Genomic DNA, 22,820 nt, shown 5'->3' on the forward strand with positions numbered 1-22,820 from the left:
TTGAAATGCTGAAATGGATTAATCCCGTTCCCATGCATTTCAATGGGAAATGGTGCTTTGACCTACAAACATTTTGACTTACGAACATCATTCCGATATGGATTAAGTTCATAAATCAAGGCACCACTGTATCTCACACCAGGATTATGGAATATTGTTACGGTAGTACTGGACAAACTCCCCCAATTCTCCTTGGAAAGCAGAGTTCCCCAACTTTATCACAGACTCCTTGAGGGAGATTGACAATTTTATCCAAGAATGCTTGGGAAAACCTTTTAACCTCAGCAAAAATTAAAAACAACTGTGGGACTTTAATGTGAGCCTTGAATTTGAGGTGACCATTATGACTACAACCTCAGCTGATCCCCAAAGGCAAGCTAGGAGAGACATGTTTGGTGACATCTCTACTTGAGGCCTGGATAACGCCTAGTTTGCACATCAGCGTAAGCTAGATAGTGCTGCAGGGACTTGAGAGGACACAGAATTCAGAATTCCAAATTCTAACCATATGAACAGCTCCCAGCCGCTTTGTCCTAAACTTACTACGTAGTTTCCTCTGCCATTCCATCTCATTGTGGAGAAAAGATGACTGCTCGAAGAAGTCACTGACTTTGCTGCCCTGCTCATCCTGCTCTGTAGTGGTAAACAGCCGGTATTTTGTCTCTTTTGTTAGGAACTCGCAGATGTTAGGCACAGGGAAGATTATCTGCTCCATGCTTCGATCCAGGCGGACAATCTGGGGAGAAAGCAGAAATCGTGGTATCCTTGGTTTACTTTTACCTGAACTCCTTACATGCATAGGTTTGGAAGGTCCCATTTTTAACCCATTGCATCCTGATGGCTTAGGCAGCTTAAATGCACATTTTAAAAAATGATAAAGCAATGTATTTGTTTAGCTATAGAGATACCATGGCCCTTGAGCATCACAGCCCAGATGTCCCCCACAAAACCCAGAGAAAGGTATCGATATCCCCTTTGGTGGAGGGAAACCCTACAGTTCAGTGGTGAGAGGAGAGCTCCAGCCTTGCCAAACCCACCATTCCCCAGAGTGCCTTCCCATGTGGGAAGTGGACAGCAGCAGGTACACACAACTGCAGTAAACTTGAAGGAATTTTGATGAGCAATTTACCTAACACAGAGACAGCCCACAGTCTGAGGGGTGGGTGGGGGTTCAGTCCAAAATTCTGGTGCAAGTTACGCCCTGTTCAGAATATGAGCTGCCTTTGGGTACTGTATTCTACAGGAAATGCATCCTGTGGGACGTGGGCCCTGAAATCCCCATTTAAAGGGAATTTTGTTGGATATTGACCTTAGGCTTCAAATTCTAAATTCTTCCAAGTTCCTCTGAGTGCTGTCAGAGCACTCAGAGCACTTTCCATGGAAAGGAAAGAATGTACAGTATAAGGATTTCTCTTATAAGAAGCCTCAGGGTGGAATTTCTCAAGGACTTGGGTTTTGTCAAGCAGTGTGGACACCAAAACTGGTGAGCCTATGTTCCTTTTGGGATGAACCATTCCTACTCATGTTCATTTACTGCAGTACTTTTGCCCATCTGGACCAGCTCTGAGTGAAGACTTTAGAGGATTATTAACATAATCAAGGTACAAAATATTTCTAATTGAAGCCCCTACCCATCCACAGATCCACACCTCCTAATGGCCAATTTAAAATAAAATAACTTTTTTGGGGGGGGCCTGGGGAAGCCAAATGGTCCTGAATTGCAGAAAACATGGTAAAATTGCCCCTACTTCCCCTAGAGGGTGTTGGGGGATTTTCTGAGCATTTTTTTAAAAAAGAAAATTACAAATATGGAGTGCTGGGGGCTGGATTTGGCACTTCGAGGACTACATTTTGCCCGCCATGCCTTGCTGGATAAGCTGGAATCTCAACAGCAGGCTATGCTTCATGCAGTCTTTGAAGGCCCAATTTCACAAGAAATTCATTGATCATTAACTTTAGATTTCAAATTTTATATTCCTCCAAATTCCTCTAAGCACCAGATCTGCTTAATTCTAGACAGCCCTTTTTTGTGATTTATACAAACATTAAGCCAAAGTGGACAGAAAACACAGCTGCTTGCAGTCTCTTTTTAAGTTCTGAGTCAATTGGCCACTGGCTATTAGATAATGATAACTAGTATTTCATCTAACTAGGATAATTCTAAAGGGAAATCGTGTTGCTAGATATGAGAAAGAAAATCTAATTAAATGTACATAAAACCAGAGAAGAATGAATCCTACCTCTATCTGGGATGTGTGCTTCTCGTAATACGCTAAAGGATCTTCCTCTTCCTCTTGGACAGGAGTTGTTGATTTCAGCATCTGGGTCAGCTGTTTGTTGTGCAGAATAAGCTGCATGAAAAATAAAGAAAATAAAATGATAGATCTTTTGATAGCTTCAGCTTGCAAAAGCCTGAGGGAATCTCCTTCACCCACATATTAGCAACATACTGTATTTCTTTCTATTTTTCTAGGCCTGACAAGCTGTGGGGGGAAAGGGAAGCAGACATAGTTAGTGTAAACAGGCCCTGTAGTTTCTGAAGGAGACAGCTACTCAGTTCACCACAATAATTACAGTCAAAGACCACTAATCTGAAAATTATAAATCATGCCCATAAATCCCCACAGAAACAGAATCACAAGACAAATAGCAATCATAGTCTTTGACTAAGCTATGTGAGCCAACAAATTGGCAGTCAAGGAGTCAATTTTGCTCTCCGTGGAGATATGGGACAACTTAGCTCAACTATAGAGAAATCTGACTTTCATTACTATATAAAGAAATACTAGGACCTAAAGGAATGTTTGTACAGAGACACAACACCCATATGAGATGCTTAATCATCCTGCATCTTAGTTTAAGTTTTTTTGCCTACTTTCTAATCTGGCATCCACCCCCTGGACTCTCTGAAGTATATGGACTTTTACTTCATCCATGTTATATTTGTACATTTAGAATTACAATAATGAAAGATTTTACAGTACAGAGAGATTTTGTGGAAGTATGCAATGCAAGTTCACAACATGTATGTATCAAAGAGATCAGAGACCTATATGCTATTCTAGCCCAAATATGTAAGGTCAACATGTATCTTGACCATATAACTCAAAGATGTTAGCAGGAGTTTGTCTCTGAAACTATAGCTGCCACTATTGTGTAGAGCAGGTGGTTCCCAACCAGTGTTCTTGGACTGCAACTCCCAGAACCTCTGACCAGCACAGCTGGTGGCAAGGGCTTCTGGGAATTGCAGTCCAAGATTGGGAACCACTGCTGTAGAGGGACCAAGGTAAAAAAATAAATACCTCAAGATCTCTGATTTTTGAAGATCAAAATGACACAGTCCAAAATGAACTAGCCCCTTCATTGGTCGATGTGGCTTGTGGTTAATTAAAAAACTGTGAAATTCATTACCTCTTGGGCTCCACTGGTAACCCTAGTGTTAGAGTTCCAAGATCCAGTCTCAAGCAAGATTCCAAATATTTATTGGTGGTGAGAGAATTTCACCTGATTTTTTTTATAAACACAGCAGAGTAGTAATACTATAAGATACACCTAGTATGTTCAGAAAATGGGCCTATGGACCATTACATTCTGTGCCCAATCTCTAGGCTGAATATAAGATCCCCCTTAGTTCAACTTCTTTCTTGATCTTTTAGCTCCTCCTTTCCTGATCTTAACTTCCAGGCCAAAAAAGTTATTCTAGGCAGCTAACAAAGCCATTGCACACAAAGATATAGCAAATCAAAATGATATATATACAAAATGAAATGAAAATGAAAACGGTCTTAAAGTTTTCTTGTCCTTACATTATGCTTGAGCTTTGCCGAAAATGCCACTGATCTGTTTTCTAACTTCTCCTTTTCTCTGGACACCTTTTCCTTGAGACTTTCTCTTTTCTATCCAATCCTCAGATTCCTGCCCACCTTCTATTCTATTCCCTCTCTTTAGTCAAAGCGTCTTTAGGCAATGTCAATCCCACTCCGTCAATGGAACATTCAGTTAACTCACAGAGTCATCATCAAACATTCTGACACCAACAACTTTATTTTTTCAGCAGGTAAAACATTTGTGAGCACCGTGCAGCATAACTATACCACAAGCAAATGTTTCCATTGATCTCACCATTGCAAAAATGAAAATAAAAGGTTAATAGGATCCTTCCTGAGGTGGGATGATAACAACCTTACTTCATAATTTGTTTGGAATTCAGATAGATCTTTGAGCACAAATGCTATTTTCATCAACTCTGCCCCACTAGGATTGACACGTTATGTGGGCACAGCTTCCTTGCTTTTTCAGTGAGGACATTCCATCCACATACATACCATAGAAGAGATCCCCTCTTCTTCCTCCTCCTGAATCCGTTTCACAGGTTTCAAGAGATGCTGAAGCTGCTTGTTGTGTCGAGAAAGCTGAAAATATGAAGAGAGATAACAAGCATGGACAACCAAATTATAAGAGTATATCTGTCTTAAAGTGAGAAATGGCTTTTCAACCTTAAAAAATTGTCTAGAAAACTCTGTATTTTGTAGAAAATACAAAAAATACAAATACAAAAAGAAAAAAAGAATTCCTCAGTGAAACTCAAAAATATTTTTGCCCCAGAAGACTTTTTGGGGGCTAACATGCTTCCTGACAACGTACTTTCACTCTTGCACACAAGTAAAAAAACTTGCAGCAGCTGACAATTTTTTCAACACGTTTTCTCATGGTGTTGGGACACATTTTTAATCACAGATGACAAAACTTGTTGAGTCTTCATTATGTCCTTACTTTAGATACAATGTTGGAGATTTCAACCAAAAGAGACTGCTTCTGGTAGGAGCACACTCCAGGGTTTAAGTTTCTAGCAAGGTAGCAGCCATACCACCTTTAAGGTTTTTATGTGTTTGGGTATGTTTGGGTATGTCACACTGTCTGGGTTGCTCTGCTGCACCATCCAGAGAAAGGAACATCAGACACTTACAGTGAAGGCCCACTCTGGAACATGCAGAGAAGGAACCCACGTTTGTCTGTCCTAACTTAGTTTTTCTCTTCGTTTTCTCAGAAGCCTTTTTTTTCATGCTCTGTGGTGCTTTCGTATTCTTTCTTCCACTTTCCTTGGCGATGAGGAGGGCATTGAAAGCATTGTCCTCAACTACTGGCATGTTTGGTCACATGATTTCACTGTCTCTCTTTGGGTAAACAAGAACATAACCCACTTGAACATATTCCTCCTCTGCACCTTCCTGGATGGATTTTCATGGTGACTATCCAGTGTTCTATTCTCTTTCAGGCACTGGTTCTATTTGTGTATCATCCACTGGGGTGATACTGAAATCTTTATTTCTTTCCATAGAAAGTAAGATATAATACACACAAGCATCAAGATATGTTCTTGATGTTCTAAGTTCTACGTTCCTCTTCTAAGATACAATATTCTAAGACCAGAGCTCCATCAATATATCAAACAAACTTCCTATGGTGGGGTTAAAAAAACTTTTGTAATTGGAGTCAGGTATTCAACTGTGGGTTATGTTCTTCCAACTTGAGTCTTTGAATGCAAGGGAACAAGATGGGAGAAACAAACCTTTATAAAGGACCAGACCATAAAGATACCTGTAAGGCTAAAATGTAGATATTGTGTCCAACTTCCCGGGGGGAAACTTCAGAGTTCTCACATTCTTCTTCTTGAAGATAAGCTTTCTTAATCACATCAACCTGAAATACATTTTGCACATAAAAAATGCTAGACCAGTAACTTGTCATAGGCAAGTAACCTCATATAGGCAAATATGCTATCTGTGGATCTGTTGTGGAAGCAGAAAATCTGCCATTCAATGTACAATTTGGCACCGTGAACACGTTTCTGTTTTCAATTACCACAATTCTAGCCTTTCTACTCGTATCTCTTGTAAAGAAATGACTGACTTAAAATCCAAAAAGTAGAGGGTGAGTAGTAGTTAGATGACAGAACTAATATTCCAGATAGATATTTCTTCTAGATAAATTTCTATTATTTCTAGAAGCTGTACACTACCACTATCCATGCAGATGTTACTCCACTCTAATCTTTGTCATGCCTTTCTAAGTAATCTGGAAACCACAGGATAGCAAGACAAATATCCATCAGTCACTTAGCTACTATGTCTCAACTCCTGACACGGTAGAAATTGTGTTAATAAAGCCCTTGTACCCGATTCTGTGGAGAACCTCTACAATTCATCTATTGAGAACTGCTGGATAGCTCAGTGGTTTAGATATCTGTGAGTTCGATTCCCCACTGTGCCTCTTTGACAGGGGCTGGACTCATGGGATCCCCTTCAGGGTCCCTTCCAGCTCTGCAGTACTAAGACTGTTTTTATTATATTGTTGTTGTTCTCTCTGCCAAGTGTGCCAATAAGCAAGACAGGAGACACCGATGTTTGAAGAGTTCCCTATTAGTGTACCCATCTGTTGCAAGCTAAGATTAACTGCTTGGGAACTACTGCATTCCATATAAATGAAATAGAACAGACCCATCTTTATACAATTCTAGCAGTAGGGAATGTGCTATAGCACCTAGAAGACATTGGGGGGAAAGAGAAGAAGCTATGTAGGGAACTGATTTCCCATAGTTCAGTGAAGCTCTACCTGCTGGAGACACCACAAGGAATCCAAGGTTCTTTCCTTCCCTTTCAGTTATGATGTGAAAAGCATGACATCTTTTAAAAGCAGCAAACACCAAGCGCAATAACCCCCAGCCTCCTCAGTCTTCCTTACCAATTCCTGGGGCCGGAGGCTGATGAGAATCCGCTCAGCATTCTCACTGTCATGCCTACTTTCCATCAAGGCAAGCAAAAGCTTGGAAGCATTGTCCTGACCAAAAAGAAGAAGAAGAAGCACTACACTGAAGGCAAAGAGTATATTCAAATCATCCATCTGTTTCTCACTCTGCAGTGAGAATCAATCTTAAGGCTACAGGGTTTAGTGTAAATCCACTCCATAAATCAAGATTCAAAAGGAACAGGATGGTAGATAGGTAGCAAAACCCAACGGGTTGACTCAGCAAATAGAGACGATGCCTTGCTGACTTTGCAATGCTGAGATTCCTACCAGAAGTCTTGGAGACTGGACAAAATCCTTTTGTTTAAACAAACCATAAATTAAAGAGTGCACATTTAATTTCCAGGTCCAATCCTCAACATCTCTCCAGTTAAAAGAATGTAAGGCAGCAGAATTGCAAAGAGATCTTTGCTAGACTGATTAAAAAGGTTAGAGGCAGAAGTAGACAATAATGTTGGACTAGATGATCCAGTAATTAATTCAAAAGAAGGCAATGGTTGTTGTGGGTTTTTTGGGCTCTTTGGCCATGTTCTGAAGGTTGTTCTTCCTAACGTTTCACCAGTCTCTGTGGCCAGCATCTTCAGAGGACAGCACTGAAGAAGGCAACTTGAAGGCAGCACAAAGATAGCACAAAAGAAGGCAACTTGGTACATTCATATATCCTTGAAACCCCAGCTCCCTATCCCTTTTTGAGAGCATCACAGACTGTTAACGACTTGTTGAACATAAATTTAGTATGTGACCTGGTGTACATATTTGAGTCTAGTTCATTAATTTGTCTTTATTAATAATGCAGACACCCCTCACTCTGGTCATCCCTTGTCTCCCACCACCCCTTTTCTAGCAGGCCCCTCTACCTTCAGCTGAAGAACCAAATCCATTCTGTACTTGCAGAGGGGGCTGATGTCATTAAGGATCAGGGCTGTGATGATGTCAATTCCATTTGATTCATGGGTCACAATGCAGCTCTGTGAATACATACACTGAGTTATCCAAATGATGTGCAGCCGACCCCAGGTTTATCCCAATCCCTTCCCTTTTCAGATGCTCAGACCTTGCTAGATGCAGACTGCTCTGCCTAGCATCTTCTTATTCTGCTACCCATCTCACCCCAATATGAACCAGTATAACTTTTTTTAAAAAACCACAAGAGAAATGCAGTCACCTGATTCTCATGACAGGGTCCCTGGCAATATTCTGTCAGGGTCTCCAATGTCTGTGTGATGAGGGCTACATTATATTCATTGATGTAGAGGCCCAACAAGCCCAGCCGTCCTGTGGTACTGCCACACATGATATCCAGAAACTGCAGCGTCTCACACACCAAATTGTAGTTGGTCTTATTGTTCTGACAGCGTAGAAAGTTCTAAAAAACACAGAGCAGAATGCAAGAGGCTCCTTAGTGGCAGACTGCTTTTTAACTAGTAGCCACGAGTTGAATGCAACTTGTAACACTAGTAGGATTATACAGCGGCATTGATACAATGGCATTGATTCCCCTGAAGGAAACTCACCTGCAAATCCCGGTTGTGATTCTCACACAGAAGCTGCAAGAAGCGAAGAATTGGCTCCATAATCAAGACTGCCACACCCATTTCATTGCTCTGGCCTCTGTCTCTTGCATCATGGCCAGCCCGGAAGCCTAGACCCATTGGATAACGGGATGGTGCGCTGGGCAGCATGAAAGTTGTCACACGTTCTGCAAGGAAATCCACCCCATTACTTGCCAGCACAGGAGCTATTGTGATTCACCCTGAAGGGCTGAAAGTTAGTTAGTTTCCAAGCTGGAGACAGGCAATTCAAAAGCACATGTGACTTTGTTAAGTTCTCCAAAATGAATGGTGGAGACTTTAAGAGGAGATAGGTGGCAATGGGAGTGGGAGGAAGGTGGGCTGGCAGTGGCAGTTTCCCCCCCATCACAAACCTGAAAAATGAACCATAAACCAGTTTGTTTTTCAGGCGGTTCATGAACGTTCATAATTCATGGATAGTCACAAGCCACAAACCATCATGAACCATTGGTTTTATGGTTCATGCCTATCTCTATCTACTGTACACAAAGCGAAAAAGTTTTTTTTTATTTATGCACACTGAAATCTTCAAAGGAGGTCTCTAATTAGGGGTGATCTGAAGAGGAGGATGTACAGTATTACTGTTGTGCATGTGAAGCTGTACAACAGGATCTCAGCCTGTAAGTCATAATTGCTCACCATTAATAGATATTTATAAATGAGTACTATACAGTTTGTTTCTTTTTCTGATTCAGCAAATGCTTCCTGCTACTCAAGGTAGGAAGGCCACATCTAGATATCAACATATTTTAAATCTGAAATCTGGAGAATCAGTTATAAAGCCATGAATGTTAGTATTATGTCTAATAACTCAGTTCACCAGGCCTCACAGAGCTGGATGAAACTTGAGAAGCAGCTACAAATCCAGCTAGCAACTTCATCTTCCAGCCCACATTTTATTAGCTTGGCCACAAAAATATAATGGGAGCTCTGTCAAAATATCTTGTGGAAATAAGGATATACAAGAGTCCTAGTTTTTTTTCCTAATCCAGCAAACTTGGAACTTCATTTAAAAAAAAAAAAAGAAGTTAAGGTTAGTCTGGCACATTTTGATAAACCCAGACAGTCTGTTAATAATCATCATATTATCTTCTAAGTGCTCACTAAGTAACTGTTTCAAAATCTGTTTTAGAACTTTTCCCGAGTAGCTGGAAAAGCTGCCACACTTAGTGGGCATTAGCTGCAAGGATTCTCTTTCAAAGACAGAGACAGTATTTGCCCGCCTGCTATTTTCCAGGTCCTCACTTGTTCTCTAAGAATCCTCCAAGAAATTCTGAGATTACAACTGGATTTTTTTAATTTATTTTTTTGCTGTTCATCTCATCCGAAAATGTGAATTCCTTTAGAGTAGTTTATTTATTTTATTTATTTATTTATTGGACTTATATACCGCCCCATAGCGCTACAAGCACTCTCCGGGCGGTTTACAATTTTAATTATACAGGCTACACATTGCCCCCCCCCCCAGCAAGCTGGGTACTCATTTTACCGACCTCGGAAGGATGGAAGGCTGAGTCAACCTTGAGCCGGCTACCTGGGATTTGAACCCCAGGTCGTGAGCACAGTTTTAGCTGCAGTACAGCATTTTAACCACTGCGCCACGAGGCTCAGTGGTTAGATGTATCTGTACCATCTATTAATCATTAAGGGCCGTGACACACACAAACACATCCCAGTTCTGTTTTCACCATGGCAAGTGCTGTTTTCTGTTTCTCTGACTTGACCCTTAAAGGAAACAGAAGGTCACCGAACAGTGGAAGAAGCGTCTTGGTATGGTTTCCGCATTCTTCAGTGTTCTTCCTTTTAAAATCCAGTGTTTGAGAGACATGGGGGTAAGTCATTTCCAAATACTTTTACTGGTTTAGAACAGCTTTATTGTTTCCCGAGCCATGCTCCAGTGAGCTCAGAGTATTATCCTTCACTTCCATTTACCTTTACTGCCATGTTCAGGAGAGTCTTTGTCTTCCCGAGGCTTGTTGCCAATATCACTCATGTTCACAGTAACTGTGGATTTAACCTCTTGCTGAGCCTTCTTCATCCGGTCATGCAGTACTTTAAAGAACTTTTCCGATTTCTTGTCACTGGTCATCAAGTTATAGAATGATTTCTGCAGAGATAAAGATGCAGAATGATGGACACAGCTGTTAGATACACCACGATTTTTGAACCTATGATTCTTCCAGGACCATCACCATCTAAAATGTCTCCGGATGAGGCATCCAACTTTTACTTCATAAGTAAGACCTGATGGTCATTACTGCAACCAACACAACATTCCTACCTTGAAAAATCCAACAAACCAGACTTTCAAAAAAACATTTTCTACATTTACTGTGAGATCAAACACCGGCAGTCATTTTGATTGCTTCAATTAGTAGACATTGTTAAATTAGCCCACCTTGCTCTGTCACTATAGACTTACTTGTGAACCACAAACTGGGCCACATATAATCCATCCCATTCCTTTCTAGAGATGATCCCATGCTGAAGGCCCAAGGTTGTTGCCCTTTCTAAAAGCCTTTGTTGAGACCTCATGATGGAACAAAGGCAGGAACAGAACTGGCAGCAGGTAGCTCCTACGCTTGGGAGTGTACTTCAAGCCTAATTTGTATATCCTTGCAATCAGAGCAAATGAAGGAGTGGACTACACAAGGTTTTCCTCCTGTACTGTTAGAAACTGAATATTTCTATGTCTAAGTCATGTTTCCAAAATCAAGGAATGTTAAATGGAAATAGGTCAAAGCATGCTCTTTTAAAGATCTCCAGCAGAGGGAGCAAAAATTACTTATGAAAATTGATTGATGTAGTTAAACTTCTCAAAGGATTGATTTAATTTGTTTCTACCTTCTTATTCCATCAACCAATCAGCTCTTTGTAAGATCATATAGAAGGGGGATTATTGTACAGAATATTGATATGCTTACTGATTAATATAGATTTTAGTGTGCAATTAGCATCTCTTGGAGTTTGTTCTTCATGTGCTGGGTATTTGTTTTTAATTCATGAACACTGTACTTTTATGTATTCTTGAAGGCTTTCACGGCCATGATCTGATGGTTGTTGTAGGTTTTCCGGACTGTTTCCAGAACATGGCCAAATAGCCCAGAAAACCTACAAAACCCACTGTATTTTTACTTTTATTTTATTTTATTTTATTGTAAAACCACCCATAGTAGTGCACTGTTCTAATGGGACAGCGTATGTATGTATGTATGTATGTATGTATGTATGTATGTATGTATGTATGTATGTATGTATGTATGTATGTATGTATGTATGTATGTATGTATGTATGTATGTATGTATGTATGTTCGTATCCCTGGGGATGCAAATAAATATATCGGCACCATAGGTGCCTGGGAAAGGCAGACCCTCTCCCCGCAAACAGGTAGGTCCACTTACCACTCGCCACACACGGTGTCATTCTCGTCACGCCAATCCAGGAAGCAGCCCAGCCAGTGCTTCCCTGCACACCTGACTGCTCAACAACTAAGTGGGGAGACTCTCCCTCCCACCTCCTCGCCAGAGTGGTCGGCTGTGTGGGGAGGCGGGGAAGTGCCAGCTGGGCTCCTTTCTTGGATTGGAGCAATGAGAACAATCTTGACAGCGCACGCTGCGCAGCAAGCAGTAAGTGGGCCAGCCGGTTTGGGGCGAAGGTCCAGTTTTTCCAGGCACTTATGGAGCCAATATTTATATTCGTATCCCCAGGGATAAAAAAAACGAATATCTCATGTATAGTGAAAACTGTTACCAAAGAAAATATACCTGTATTTCTGTATTGCCCCCATCAAGCAGTCGAATAGCCAAGAGGATGCTCTCTTGAAAGATCTTCTCATTTTTAGTGTTCATGATAAGATCTGATACAAGCTTGGTGGCCCCTTCTCTGTCCAGACGGCACTGAATGGCAGCTATTATTGACCAGTCCTGGTCTTGTCCTGTGTGAAAGAACATTGTTGAGAAAGACAGGCTGTGGAACAGCTTTAAAATTATAATGACTCAGTGGTTAATGTATCACTCTCTGACATGAACAGTTTAATCCTGTCCCTCAGGCAGTTTACATGATGTCAGTCAAATCATACCACCAAAATAAATAAATAAATGCAAAAACCATTGATGAGATTAAACTGTCCTAGAGGGATATAGTAACTTAAGTAAGTTGATGATGAATCATTTGTACACATAAACAGAATTAGTATCTTTGACTAGTCCAGACATCAATCGTCCCAATGTTTAGTTTGATATAGCTCCTCCCATGAGTCACAGTGATCGAGTAGAAGGTAGCTAAACTCAACAGAGAGCTTTTCATGGTTCCGTGCTAGAACATCTGCTTTGAACAAAGACTGCAGACCCAATCTCGCGTTTTTCCAGGTAGAACTGAGAAAAGCTCCTGGATGAAAAGCCTGGAGGGGCTTTGCAAGTCAGTGCAGACAGTACTGAGCTGGATGGACCAGTGGCCTGATTCACATGGATGCCACCCATCAACCATAAATGACAGCCCAGCAACATGTGTCCCTCCAATAGCCAACCTTGGCCTATACATTTATAATAACATGTATGAGATGTAGGGACAGTAGATGAATTTAGAGAACCCAACGAAAGGGGAGAGAAGGAGGAAATAATGCAGGACAGAAAGCTAAAGCCCAGAATGGCAACCCACTCACCTGTTCCAGAAGGATCAACAATCTCCCCTTTGGAGCCAGACCTTTTGGTTTGCAAGTAATTAGCTAAAAGCATTTTCCTCAATGTGTTGCCCTAGAAGGATAAAGAAACAGGATGCATTTCAAAGGTTTTCCTTTTTAAAAAAAGCTATATAATGATCTTATAAACGAGGTTCACTAAGTTCAGGTTTTTAAGCGGAAGGGCTGTCTTCAGAGGGCATTATACCCAGAAGGGCTGCTCTCTACATGTCTTCCGTATAGGATCCCCAGAGACAACTCTGCCCTTGTAGGGAAAAAGATGCTCATCTATGTGGATTTGTGGTCAGTCCGAGCATGTCCCTTCTTACGTTCCTAATACTAACTATATATTTTTATTCATGATATCAGAGCAAGATAATTTCTGTGAGTGTTAGAACACGTTTTGTGCAGTGAAGAGACACATGGCCTAGTTGTCGTACAGGGACAATAAGAAAGAGGAGAACTAGGCCTTGTTCTTTACTTAGAAAGAACACCTAACATGTGGCAGAAATAAGAGCCAGAAAAGGCTAGCTTGCTGTCCAGGTACCTATACTTATATACCAACACGAGCATCCTCAGCTACTCACTCTGTCTCCATATTTGTTCCTCTTCACCAGCATTTGCTGCAGTGTTCTCAACACCTTAATGCAGAGCTTCTCCTCTGCTTCCATCAGGTCTTTGGTGTGCTGCACCAGTCTAATCAGCAAAGAAAAACAAATCATACCACATATTTCCACCATGTCCAAACCTACCTACCCTCATCAAATGAGGCCAGCTGCATTAAGAAAGATCCAAGACTCTCCTCCTAAATGGACACCCTATGGGCTGCCTCACACTGCCAACTTGCTCATTCTTTGTAACTCTTTCACTCCCCTTCTCAATCATGCCCCACACTTCTCCTTGCTTCTTTCTTCAACTCCCTATTGCTGGTTGTCACTGTTCCTTATGGTATAGTGTGTGCTGAGTGTGAAAAGGAGATGTTTATTGCACATAAGGCAACCAATGCTGCTGTATTACTAAACAACTGAAGGCTTCAAGGTGCTGTGCTCCCTCACATGTTTTCCACTGAGCAACAGTGGCTTAAGAGCGGAGATCACCATCACTCTCAAATGATGCAATGATATTGTTTTCTACAACCCACTTACTTGGAGAGGAAACCACCGCTTTCACAACGCTGGTAAGCCTCAGTCCCCTCCATGAAAAGCAGTTCTGGACGGTGCAGAACATCCACCAAGACTGAAAGTTCAGCTTCCACCAGAGGTTGCAAGCGCTCCTCAAGTGCGTTGATGATGTCCTGTAACAGCACAGTACTCTCATGGCAAAGCTGCATAACACTGAGATTTTGCCATCCAAACATGCAATTCGCGGTTGAGTGCAGAATTTAGAACCTTAAGGATATTCGCTTTCATGGGGGGGGGGGGAGACAAGATTATAGCCCTTAAGCTACCAGAGAAAAATGTGAAAATGTGTCAGCATAGCCAAATGATGAAATATTGAGTATAAAAAGGTCCAAGATGTTGTGCTTTCAATAATCCTTTGATTTGCTCTTCCCTAAGACTGGCAGAAGCAAAACTATAAATCATAGTCTGCATAGAATGCAAAAATGAGAATACAAAATTAGATAAATACAAAATGACAATTATTTATAATAAAACTATTGAAAGTATGTCAAATGTGTACAATTGCTATATATTTCCAAATTCAACACTTTGGCATACAAAAACTAGATAACTTTGGAGCGGAAATTAGACTTTCATTTCTAAGTGGCAATTGCTATCCCAATGTGGCATAGCAAACAGAGTGCCAGACTTAAAACTCAGGAGACTTGGGTTCAAGTGTTCCCTCAACCATGAGAACCTTAGCGGGGATGACAGTGGTAAAAATGCTCCTATCTCACATACCTTGAAAACCTAGCTAGGACTGCATAAGTCAAAACCAACTTAAGAGCAAATAACACACTTAGCGCAGAAACACTAAAGGCCTGTCTCCAGGATAAGCCACAAGAACGCTACACAACAAGGGTATCGCTTCCGTACCTGCAGCTTCTCAATGATGTTCTTGTAGTCCCATTGGTTTGTTGTGGCTGAGACTCGAGGAAAAGCACGTGAGGCTGTCTTGTAGTTGGCGGCATTCCTCTGCGCATTAGTGATGGAACTGCTATTCAGCAAAGAGCTGACATGAGCATCAAGGTCCATGGGCAATGCAATGGAGCGGCTCTTGGCTGGAAAGAAACAAGGCTTATGACGAAGACGACACATGAAGGAACACCAATGATAACTAAGACGATGCTCTGCAGCCTGATTGACTGCCGGAGTGACCATGTCACAGTCACCTGTGATATTGCTTCAATACCCTGTCACCAGAAATCAAATTATACAGTGAGGTAACTGCACGATCATTGATATTTTTTTAAAAAATCATGCATTAGGACATAAGCCTTGACGTTAACCCCTCCCTCCCCAGATGCAATCCCAACTGAAGTCACCCCACGCCCACCCGGCAATTAGGAAAAAAGCTCCTTGTGTTACCAGAGACGGCTTTCACCCTAACGCTAGCTGGAGAGAGAGTGAGAAAGAGAGAGAGAGAGAGAGAGAGAGAGAGGAAGAAAGTACCAGACATCTCCTCCCTGTGCACTGCTCTGTACCTCATATTGACTTCTTTTAGTTCTCTGCAGGCCACCTAATTAATGCCATGTATGGGTTGACACTAACAGCCTGCCTCCAGGAAAAGCTCCCATGGCACATGCCATCATGGGCCCCTCACATATAAAACTGCAGCCTTGCAGATTCTTGGCTGCCTCCCTTCAACGGAGGAGCACAAGACCCCAAAATGCAGAAGATGTCTGCCCAGCCAGACCAGGTTACTGAGCAATGGCATTTGGATGAGAAGTTGCTACCTTTGTCTTCCTCCTGCTGAACACAGGTGGATAAACCCTACATAGAGACGACGACCACCACCGCCACCACTCCAAGTCCAGACCACTTGTGTGATGTGTGGGCCCTGCTCCTTACCAACCATAGCCAGTGTGCGGATACAAGCCTCCACTGAGCTCTTGTGCTGCTGCTGCAGCCAAGGACATTCCAGAAGTCTCATGGTAGACTGGAGGAGCTGCACCACAATTGTCTGATGGGTCTGCAAGAGAGGAGGAGAGGCAATTGGGGGCATCTTTTCACATGCTGCTTCTACTGATCTATCAGTTTCTTAACAGGGTCAGCAAGATGCTAAGGAGAGGCTGAATGGGATCAGGACTATGATATTGTGGTTACAGTGGTTAAACCTTTCCCCTATCAATTTTTAATCCAATCCGTACCCTTTGGAAAGTTTCAATTTGCTCCACACAGAAGTTCCTAGCATCCCTGGGATGTGTGTGAGTTGGGGAATCACATGAAGGGGAGGTAGAGCTTCTTCCCCAATTATCACTCTCCTATACCATGGTCCTGATCCACGTATGCTCTCCACATACCAGCAGTGCTGACCTTAAAAATACTACATGAGAGACCTTGACTACCCTATTTTATCTACTTAGTGACGCAGAGTAACAGCTATCAATCCAGCCTCTGACAGCTCCTTTGCGTTTAGATTCTAACCTCATGCTCAGGACTGGCCCAACTGCTAATTGCTATCTTGCTTCAAATGAATTTCAAAGGAAAAATGTTCATATTGTGCAAAATGAATCTGAATTTAGGTTACAAGGAATGTTCCACTTTTGCTGCAGTGGGTCATACTGAGCTACCTAGAGACTTCCATGAACCTTTCTCTCAAGAAGGGACATGTAACAATTTAAGCCCAAAAGTATTCACCTACCATCATTGTCCCCTGTCCCTGAGGAGTCAGAGAAGAAGCTTGCTAATATGTAGCTGTGTAGACACAGAACCATATAGCAGGAACCATATTGTTCCTTTGAGACAATCAGACCAGTGACCATTCACATTTATGATGCACAGAATGGCCATTCTTATAATGGAAGCTGTGGGGGATGGATTCAGAAGTCCAGGAGCTGCCTGACCGTACCTGCAGAGAGGTGCTGTTCTCAGAGAAGGGAGAGCTAAAGAAGGCATTGATTGTATCCAGCACTACTGTGAGCACGTACTTCTCCAAGGTAGGGTCTGCCATGCGCTTCTCACGTTTCTTGCACACCTGTGGAATCAAAGGTGAAAGAACAGCACTTCACTGTACACAGCCTTTCCTGAACATTGTCTTAGAAATCCTTTCATTAATCCTGCAAAGTAGGTCAGCATGAACGTGCCCTGTTTGCAGTTGGAGGTTGTGGCTGAGAAAGGATGGACAACTTGTCACCTTCTAAGCAATTTACAGCTGAGGTGAGCCTTCTCCTTTGAATTTCCAAGGTCACATTTTAAGTAATAGACTTTGAAGATCAGCTCAGACCATAACAAACACAAATAGCAGGAAAGTAATCTTTTCTGGGTGTGATGAGTCCAAGGGGCCTCTGACAGGCCAAAGGCTGCTCCTAGAGCCTTAACTAGCAGTTTGGATGCCTGGGGCTTTGTTGACCTAATGATTAGGCTTCCATCATGTGAGATTGGCAAACACCACAAGAGGAATGAGGAGGAACCTGAAGGTAATTTAATTCCACTATGAGCCTAAAGGTTTCCTTCTGTCTGGGAGGAACAGATGGAGGAGGCATGCATGCTCAGAACAGGTGGGTCCATGCACTGCAAGTATCAAGAGATAAGATCCTGCTCTTCCTGCTAAATTATGGTGCCCTGGATCAAAGCCAAAACTGCCAAGCCCAGTTATAGCTCTGCCTCTTCCTCTACAATACTGCCTATATCCACAACAGAACTAATTTTCTATAACTCTGGAATTGAAAACCTATGGTTCACATGTCACAAGCAGCTTTTTTATTTTCTCTTCACCAAGCCCAACAGATGCTCTCAGAAAAAGAGGGAAAGCTTGAACCATGAAAGAGCGGAACTATCAGCAGCAATTGTTGTAAATTGTTATTAGCCTCACACACACACAAACCCTCCGAAAATAAAAAGCAGAAGTAGGTATCTCGTCATTTACTCTTTCAGTTTTTCTATTAATACGTGTTTCCCCCCTCAGTATTTCTGGGCCGGCTGCAGTTTTCCAGTGATTCTGGGGGCAGAATTTTGGCCCTCAGCCCCATTACAGTAGCCTGCTATTGTTATGACAACAGGCCCCGGCTTAATATCTCTAGTGCTAAAGAGTTCTGGCAACTGGAGGGAAAAAGGCATGTTACCAGCAATACTAACAGCACAGCATAATTTGAGGAAGCAATTGTTCATTGTAAGAAGTACAACAACAGTAAAATGTTGTCCTGCTTCCTGAGAGCCAGCAATGCTAAAAGTAAGTAAGGCTGCCTCCATTCTGTGCTGCTTTCTCTTTTGCAGCAGAGCTTGGCCTAATGCCAATGAGAAGTTTACAAATAGGGCAGGACTGCGACACCTATTCCCAGATAAAAATAGTCATCAAAACCCATTTAGCTCAATAAATCCCAACTCAATGCACCTTAGACACTCTATGTTCTTATTCTGGCATTGAGGTCTCCAATTCTTTTCTTCATGTTTATCATGAAGACTAGACACTAATAGACATATCTTAATGTGTGGTCACTGAATCTCATTTCACCGGGATTCATTTTTTAAAAAAAATAATACAAATAATCGACAAAGCACTTTCCACCATGAATTCCACAGACAGATGTTGCATGGGAAGTCATTCTTATACTAATTTCTTCAAGTAGCTATTCCCACAGCTTCCATCACAAAAGCAGCAGATCCACCTTACAAACCAATAGGTTTCTTTTTCTTTGAGTCCAGCCACAAAGTGCAGTCAAACCCTTCTCCACAATTTCACAATTATAATTTAGGTCATGTCACTCACTCTGGCCATGTCAAGGGTAAAATTTTCAAACAGTGTCCAGATGTGGTTGCTCGTGTAGATCTCCTTCATTTCCACCTCCGTGTCCACATAGCAGTGGTTGACAAAGTTTACATAAGCAACCTTCACCTGAAAGATAAGTGGCAAGCGTTGAGAACTCCTCCATTGTGTGAAATGGAAGCAGTAAAGAAAGGCACTCTCAAAGCTCATCACTCTTTCTTTTATATTATAACCTGTGTTTTCCTTAGAGCTCCTGACCCTATCAGTTTCGTACAGAAAAGCAGCTCTTTCATCATCATCACAGCCTCCTCCTTCTCCAAGAAACACAGAGCATCAAACAATGGAGTAAGTCCATTTCATTCTCACTACAACTCTGTGATCAGGCTGAAAGACAATGTCATGATGGCTAAATGTAAACTTCATATATAGAGGCTGCATGTCACTGAATACCAGCTGCAAGGAGAGAACACTGCTGCTTTTATAATCTGCTTGTGAGCATTTGAGAAGTACCTTGTTAGTGGGAAACAAAATACTGAAGTCGACAGAGCTCTGCATTGATCCAGCAGAGATCTCTGCTTACGTTCTTACAGATTATGTTCAGTTTAACTAGTAGCTAAATAAAGATTTAAACAAAGATTTTAACCAGTAGCTAAACAAAGATTTTAGGGACGTGGTGGCGCTGTGGGTTAAACCGCAGAAGCCTCTGTGCTGCAAGGTCAGAAGACCAGCAGTCATAAGATTGAATCCATGCGACAGAGTGAGCTCCCGTTGCTTGTTCCAGCTCTGCCAACCTAACAGTTCGAAAGCATGTAAAAATGTGAGTAGATAAATAGGCACCACCTTGGTGGGAAGGTAACAGTGTTCCGTGTTTAGTCGTGCTGGCCACATGACCATGGAAACTGTCTTTGGACAAACGCTGGTTCTATGACTTGGAAACGGGGATGAGCACTGCACCCTAGAGTCGGAAACAACTGGACTAAATGTCAAGGAGAACCTTTATCTTTACCTAAACAAAGATTTATCCAAATCTGATCATCCACTACACCAGAGGTGGAGAACCTCTGGGTCTCCAGATGTTTCTGAACTGTAGTTTTCACAATCCCTTAGCATTTGCCAAGCTGGCTGAGGATCCCCAAATCGGTCTAAAACAGTGATTCCCAACTTTAGAGTTCCCAGATGTTATAGGACTAAAACTCCCAGAAGCCTCCCTCACTAGCTGTGCTAGCCATGATTTCTGGGAGTCGTATCCAAGAACATCTGGGGATCCTAGTCTGGGAACCAACATCTGGAAGGCAAAAGATTCTGTACTTCTGCTTTACATTTGCCCTTGGAGCAAACTTGACTACCTTGTCCAGGCTTGGGTAGTGTATATTTGGAAAACACAGCTGGTGACACAGCTAGTAGTGAAAGCTTCTGGGAGTTCTAGTTGAAGAATATTTGGGGATCCAAGGTTGGGAACCTCTGCTTTATACAGACCTGCTATAAATGCATATGGAGAGCTTGGTCTCAGCATGCAAGGAAAAGCAACTCAAAATGTTGTGATAAGAAAAGAGCCCAAAGCCTTCAGCGTTGAGCTGCCTGCCTCTTGCCGTTACCTCAGTGATGCAGTCTTCATGAGTCACTACTCGCACCACATCCTCCAGTGGAAGCAGAGATGTGCACTTGATCTCTGTGTATACATTTTTGCCTTCTGCACAGGCAGCAAGCAGATCCACCAGCGATATGTGATACATGAGGGGACTGTTCTCCTCTATTCCATCTCGGGCTGCTGTCATCATTTCCAGCATATGGGATAAGGAGGCCTTATCATTGTAGAACACCACTACATCATCCCCAGCATTGGTCAGCTACGGGGAAAAGATAAGAGGTCTAGACAAGATGGATGGGCAAAAAAAAAAAAAAAAGACAAGACTCCCAGTTCACTATGTACAGAACAACCCCTTGCCCACATTCTGCCTGTGCTTTTAGCCCTATCCTTCATCTTTATATGGTCCATGGTAGACCTGAAACCTAATCTCTGACACATAAGCTATTTTCCAGGCTTGATTTAATATTTCCACTCTTTTGACTATTTCCCAAAATGCAATTGACAGTTAAAAGCCCTCTTCCATGCCAGGGCTGCAATGGCTTCAGCCGCAACCGACATGTTGGCTAGTCTCAGCTGAAGCATAGGCGGATCATATGGTTTTGACCTAATCTCCTCTGAAGGACCTCTGGCAGCTGTCTAGGAACTAAGCAGAATCACAACCGGAAGAGGGCAAATTGTTCTGATTTTCATTAATACATTACATCGCCAGTTACTGCCCCCACCATTATCCTTCCGCCACAACTCCTCAACTGGCAGATTAAAAATCTACTGTGGGTGCTACATTTCTGCCAAAGATCCAAGTGTTTCCATATTATTCAAATACATGCACGTTTGAATATACAGTACATGTGATCAAAGGCATGGATACCAATTTTAGTAACATTATCTTCAACCTTCTGATACTGAGTTAAGACAGAGCAAACTACAAAGTTATCTCCTTTTCCTACCTCCAACCAACCCAAATAAGACTTTTCCTTTTATGAGTCAGTCATTTCATGGGCTATGGGACACATAGCACTCATCCATTAATCCAGTCCAAGACAACTAGTTGTTTCTGTCAGTGTTTTCTAGCTTGCCTCTAGATCACTCAGATGTCTCTACTTTCTGGCTTCCCATGGCTTGGTGTGAACCTACATCTGAAGGCACCTGTTTTCCCCCACAAGCCTGCAACCTCACCTCCCTTGGTGCTGTGTGGAGGCTTCTCTTCAAGGCCTTTATTATTCTGTATCTTAATCTTTTTCTCCACCCTCCTTCCTGGAGTTTAACCAGTCCTCACTTAGATAAAAAAAAACTGAACCTCACCTCAGTCATGATCATGTCCTGGCACTTCTTGATGTACTTGCCCTCCGCCTTGATGATGGTGTGCAGAAAGTCAAGGTACTGCACGTGGCGTCCATGCGTAGCCAGGCAGTGGATGAAATGCTGCAGCACTGTTTCACCAATTTCTGAGCACAGCTGATAGTTGTTCAGGAAGATGTGCTGCATTGTTTCTGCTTCTAACAACTGGAAAAAACAAGAAGAGGTAAGACTACCAGGTCTTTTAATCCAGTATCTATGCCACAAGGCTCATAGCAGGTTTTAAAACTCCAATTAGCCAATGAAAGTATGGTCTTTATTATAAGTGCCAGTGGTTAAATCTGAGCAGAAACAAGGGATATCTCTGAATGTATGTGCATTTTATGCTACCTGAGCATTATATTTCTTACATATTCCCACCTTCTTTCACTTGTCCCATATTTCTTACCCCAGGGGTCAGGAACAAATTCAGATGCTTATGCAACAGGGCCTGGTTTTCTTGGTTGCCAGCACAGAACTTCTGCAGGAACTGGTGAGTTAATCTCAGAATCTCCAGCATCTTGGTGTCACCCTGCATACATTCATGAGAATAAAGTTTAAGTTGTTTAAGTTGCTGACACAAAGCTCCTGGACAAGTCCCTAGAAAATATAAGGAACCATGAAACTTTACTTTTTAATAACACAGCTGGCTGAATAGCTCAGTGGTTTAGGTACCACTGGCAGTGCAGTCAGAGGTTGGGAGTTCAATCCCCCCCTGTGCGTCCTGGGAGAAGAGCCAGCGTATGTGGCTTTGGGCAAGCTGCACAGGCTCAGGATGTCCCCAGAAGAAGGTAATGGCAAATGACTTCAGAATATTGTGTTTAGTCGTTTAGTCGTGTCCGACTCTTCGTGACCCCATGGACCAGAGCACGCCAGGCCCTCCTGTCTTCTACTGCCTCCCGGAGTTGTGTCAGGTTCATGTTGGTTGCTTCGCAGACACTGTCCAGCCATCTCATCCTCGGTCGTCCCCTTCTCCTCTT

The 22,820-nt window shown here is 42.3% G+C and overlaps 1 protein-coding gene across 3 annotated transcripts in view; it reads right to left on the reverse strand.

Annotated features, from left to right (window-relative positions):
- ITPR3 (inositol 1,4,5-trisphosphate receptor type 3) overlaps positions 1-22,820 on the reverse strand; it is a 129,722-nt gene that overhangs the window by 15,456 nt on the left and 91,446 nt on the right. For all 3 annotated transcript variants that reach the window (XR_012086332.2, XR_002300734.3, XM_020795844.3), the window contains exons 29-48: positions 22,250-22,372; positions 21,808-22,008; positions 20,513-20,764; positions 18,921-19,046; positions 17,064-17,189; positions 16,064-16,184; positions 15,089-15,273; positions 14,198-14,346; positions 13,640-13,748; positions 13,038-13,128; positions 12,142-12,311; positions 10,308-10,482; positions 8,319-8,503; positions 7,970-8,170; positions 7,662-7,772; positions 6,742-6,837; positions 5,599-5,700; positions 4,326-4,412; positions 2,241-2,351; positions 544-736 (exon numbers count right to left, since the gene is read on the reverse strand). Coding sequence is in view for 1 of the 3 variants with exons in the window: in XM_020795844.3 (XP_020651503.3) it covers positions 544-736; positions 2,241-2,351; positions 4,326-4,412; positions 5,599-5,700; positions 6,742-6,837; positions 7,662-7,772; positions 7,970-8,170; positions 8,319-8,503; positions 10,308-10,482; positions 12,142-12,311; positions 13,038-13,128; positions 13,640-13,748; positions 14,198-14,346; positions 15,089-15,273; positions 16,064-16,184; positions 17,064-17,189; positions 18,921-19,046; positions 20,513-20,764; positions 21,808-22,008; positions 22,250-22,372 (2,914 nt within the window). In the remaining 2 variants the exon portion in view is untranslated. The remainder of the gene's footprint in view (positions 1-543; positions 737-2,240; positions 2,352-4,325; positions 4,413-5,598; positions 5,701-6,741; positions 6,838-7,661; positions 7,773-7,969; positions 8,171-8,318; positions 8,504-10,307; positions 10,483-12,141; positions 12,312-13,037; positions 13,129-13,639; positions 13,749-14,197; positions 14,347-15,088; positions 15,274-16,063; positions 16,185-17,063; positions 17,190-18,920; positions 19,047-20,512; positions 20,765-21,807; positions 22,009-22,249; positions 22,373-22,820) is intronic.

The sequence above is a fragment of the Pogona vitticeps genome, chromosome 4 (assembly GCF_051106095.1).
Source record: "Pogona vitticeps strain Pit_001003342236 chromosome 4, PviZW2.1, whole genome shotgun sequence".
NCBI lineage: Eukaryota > Metazoa > Chordata > Lepidosauria > Squamata > Agamidae > Pogona > Pogona vitticeps.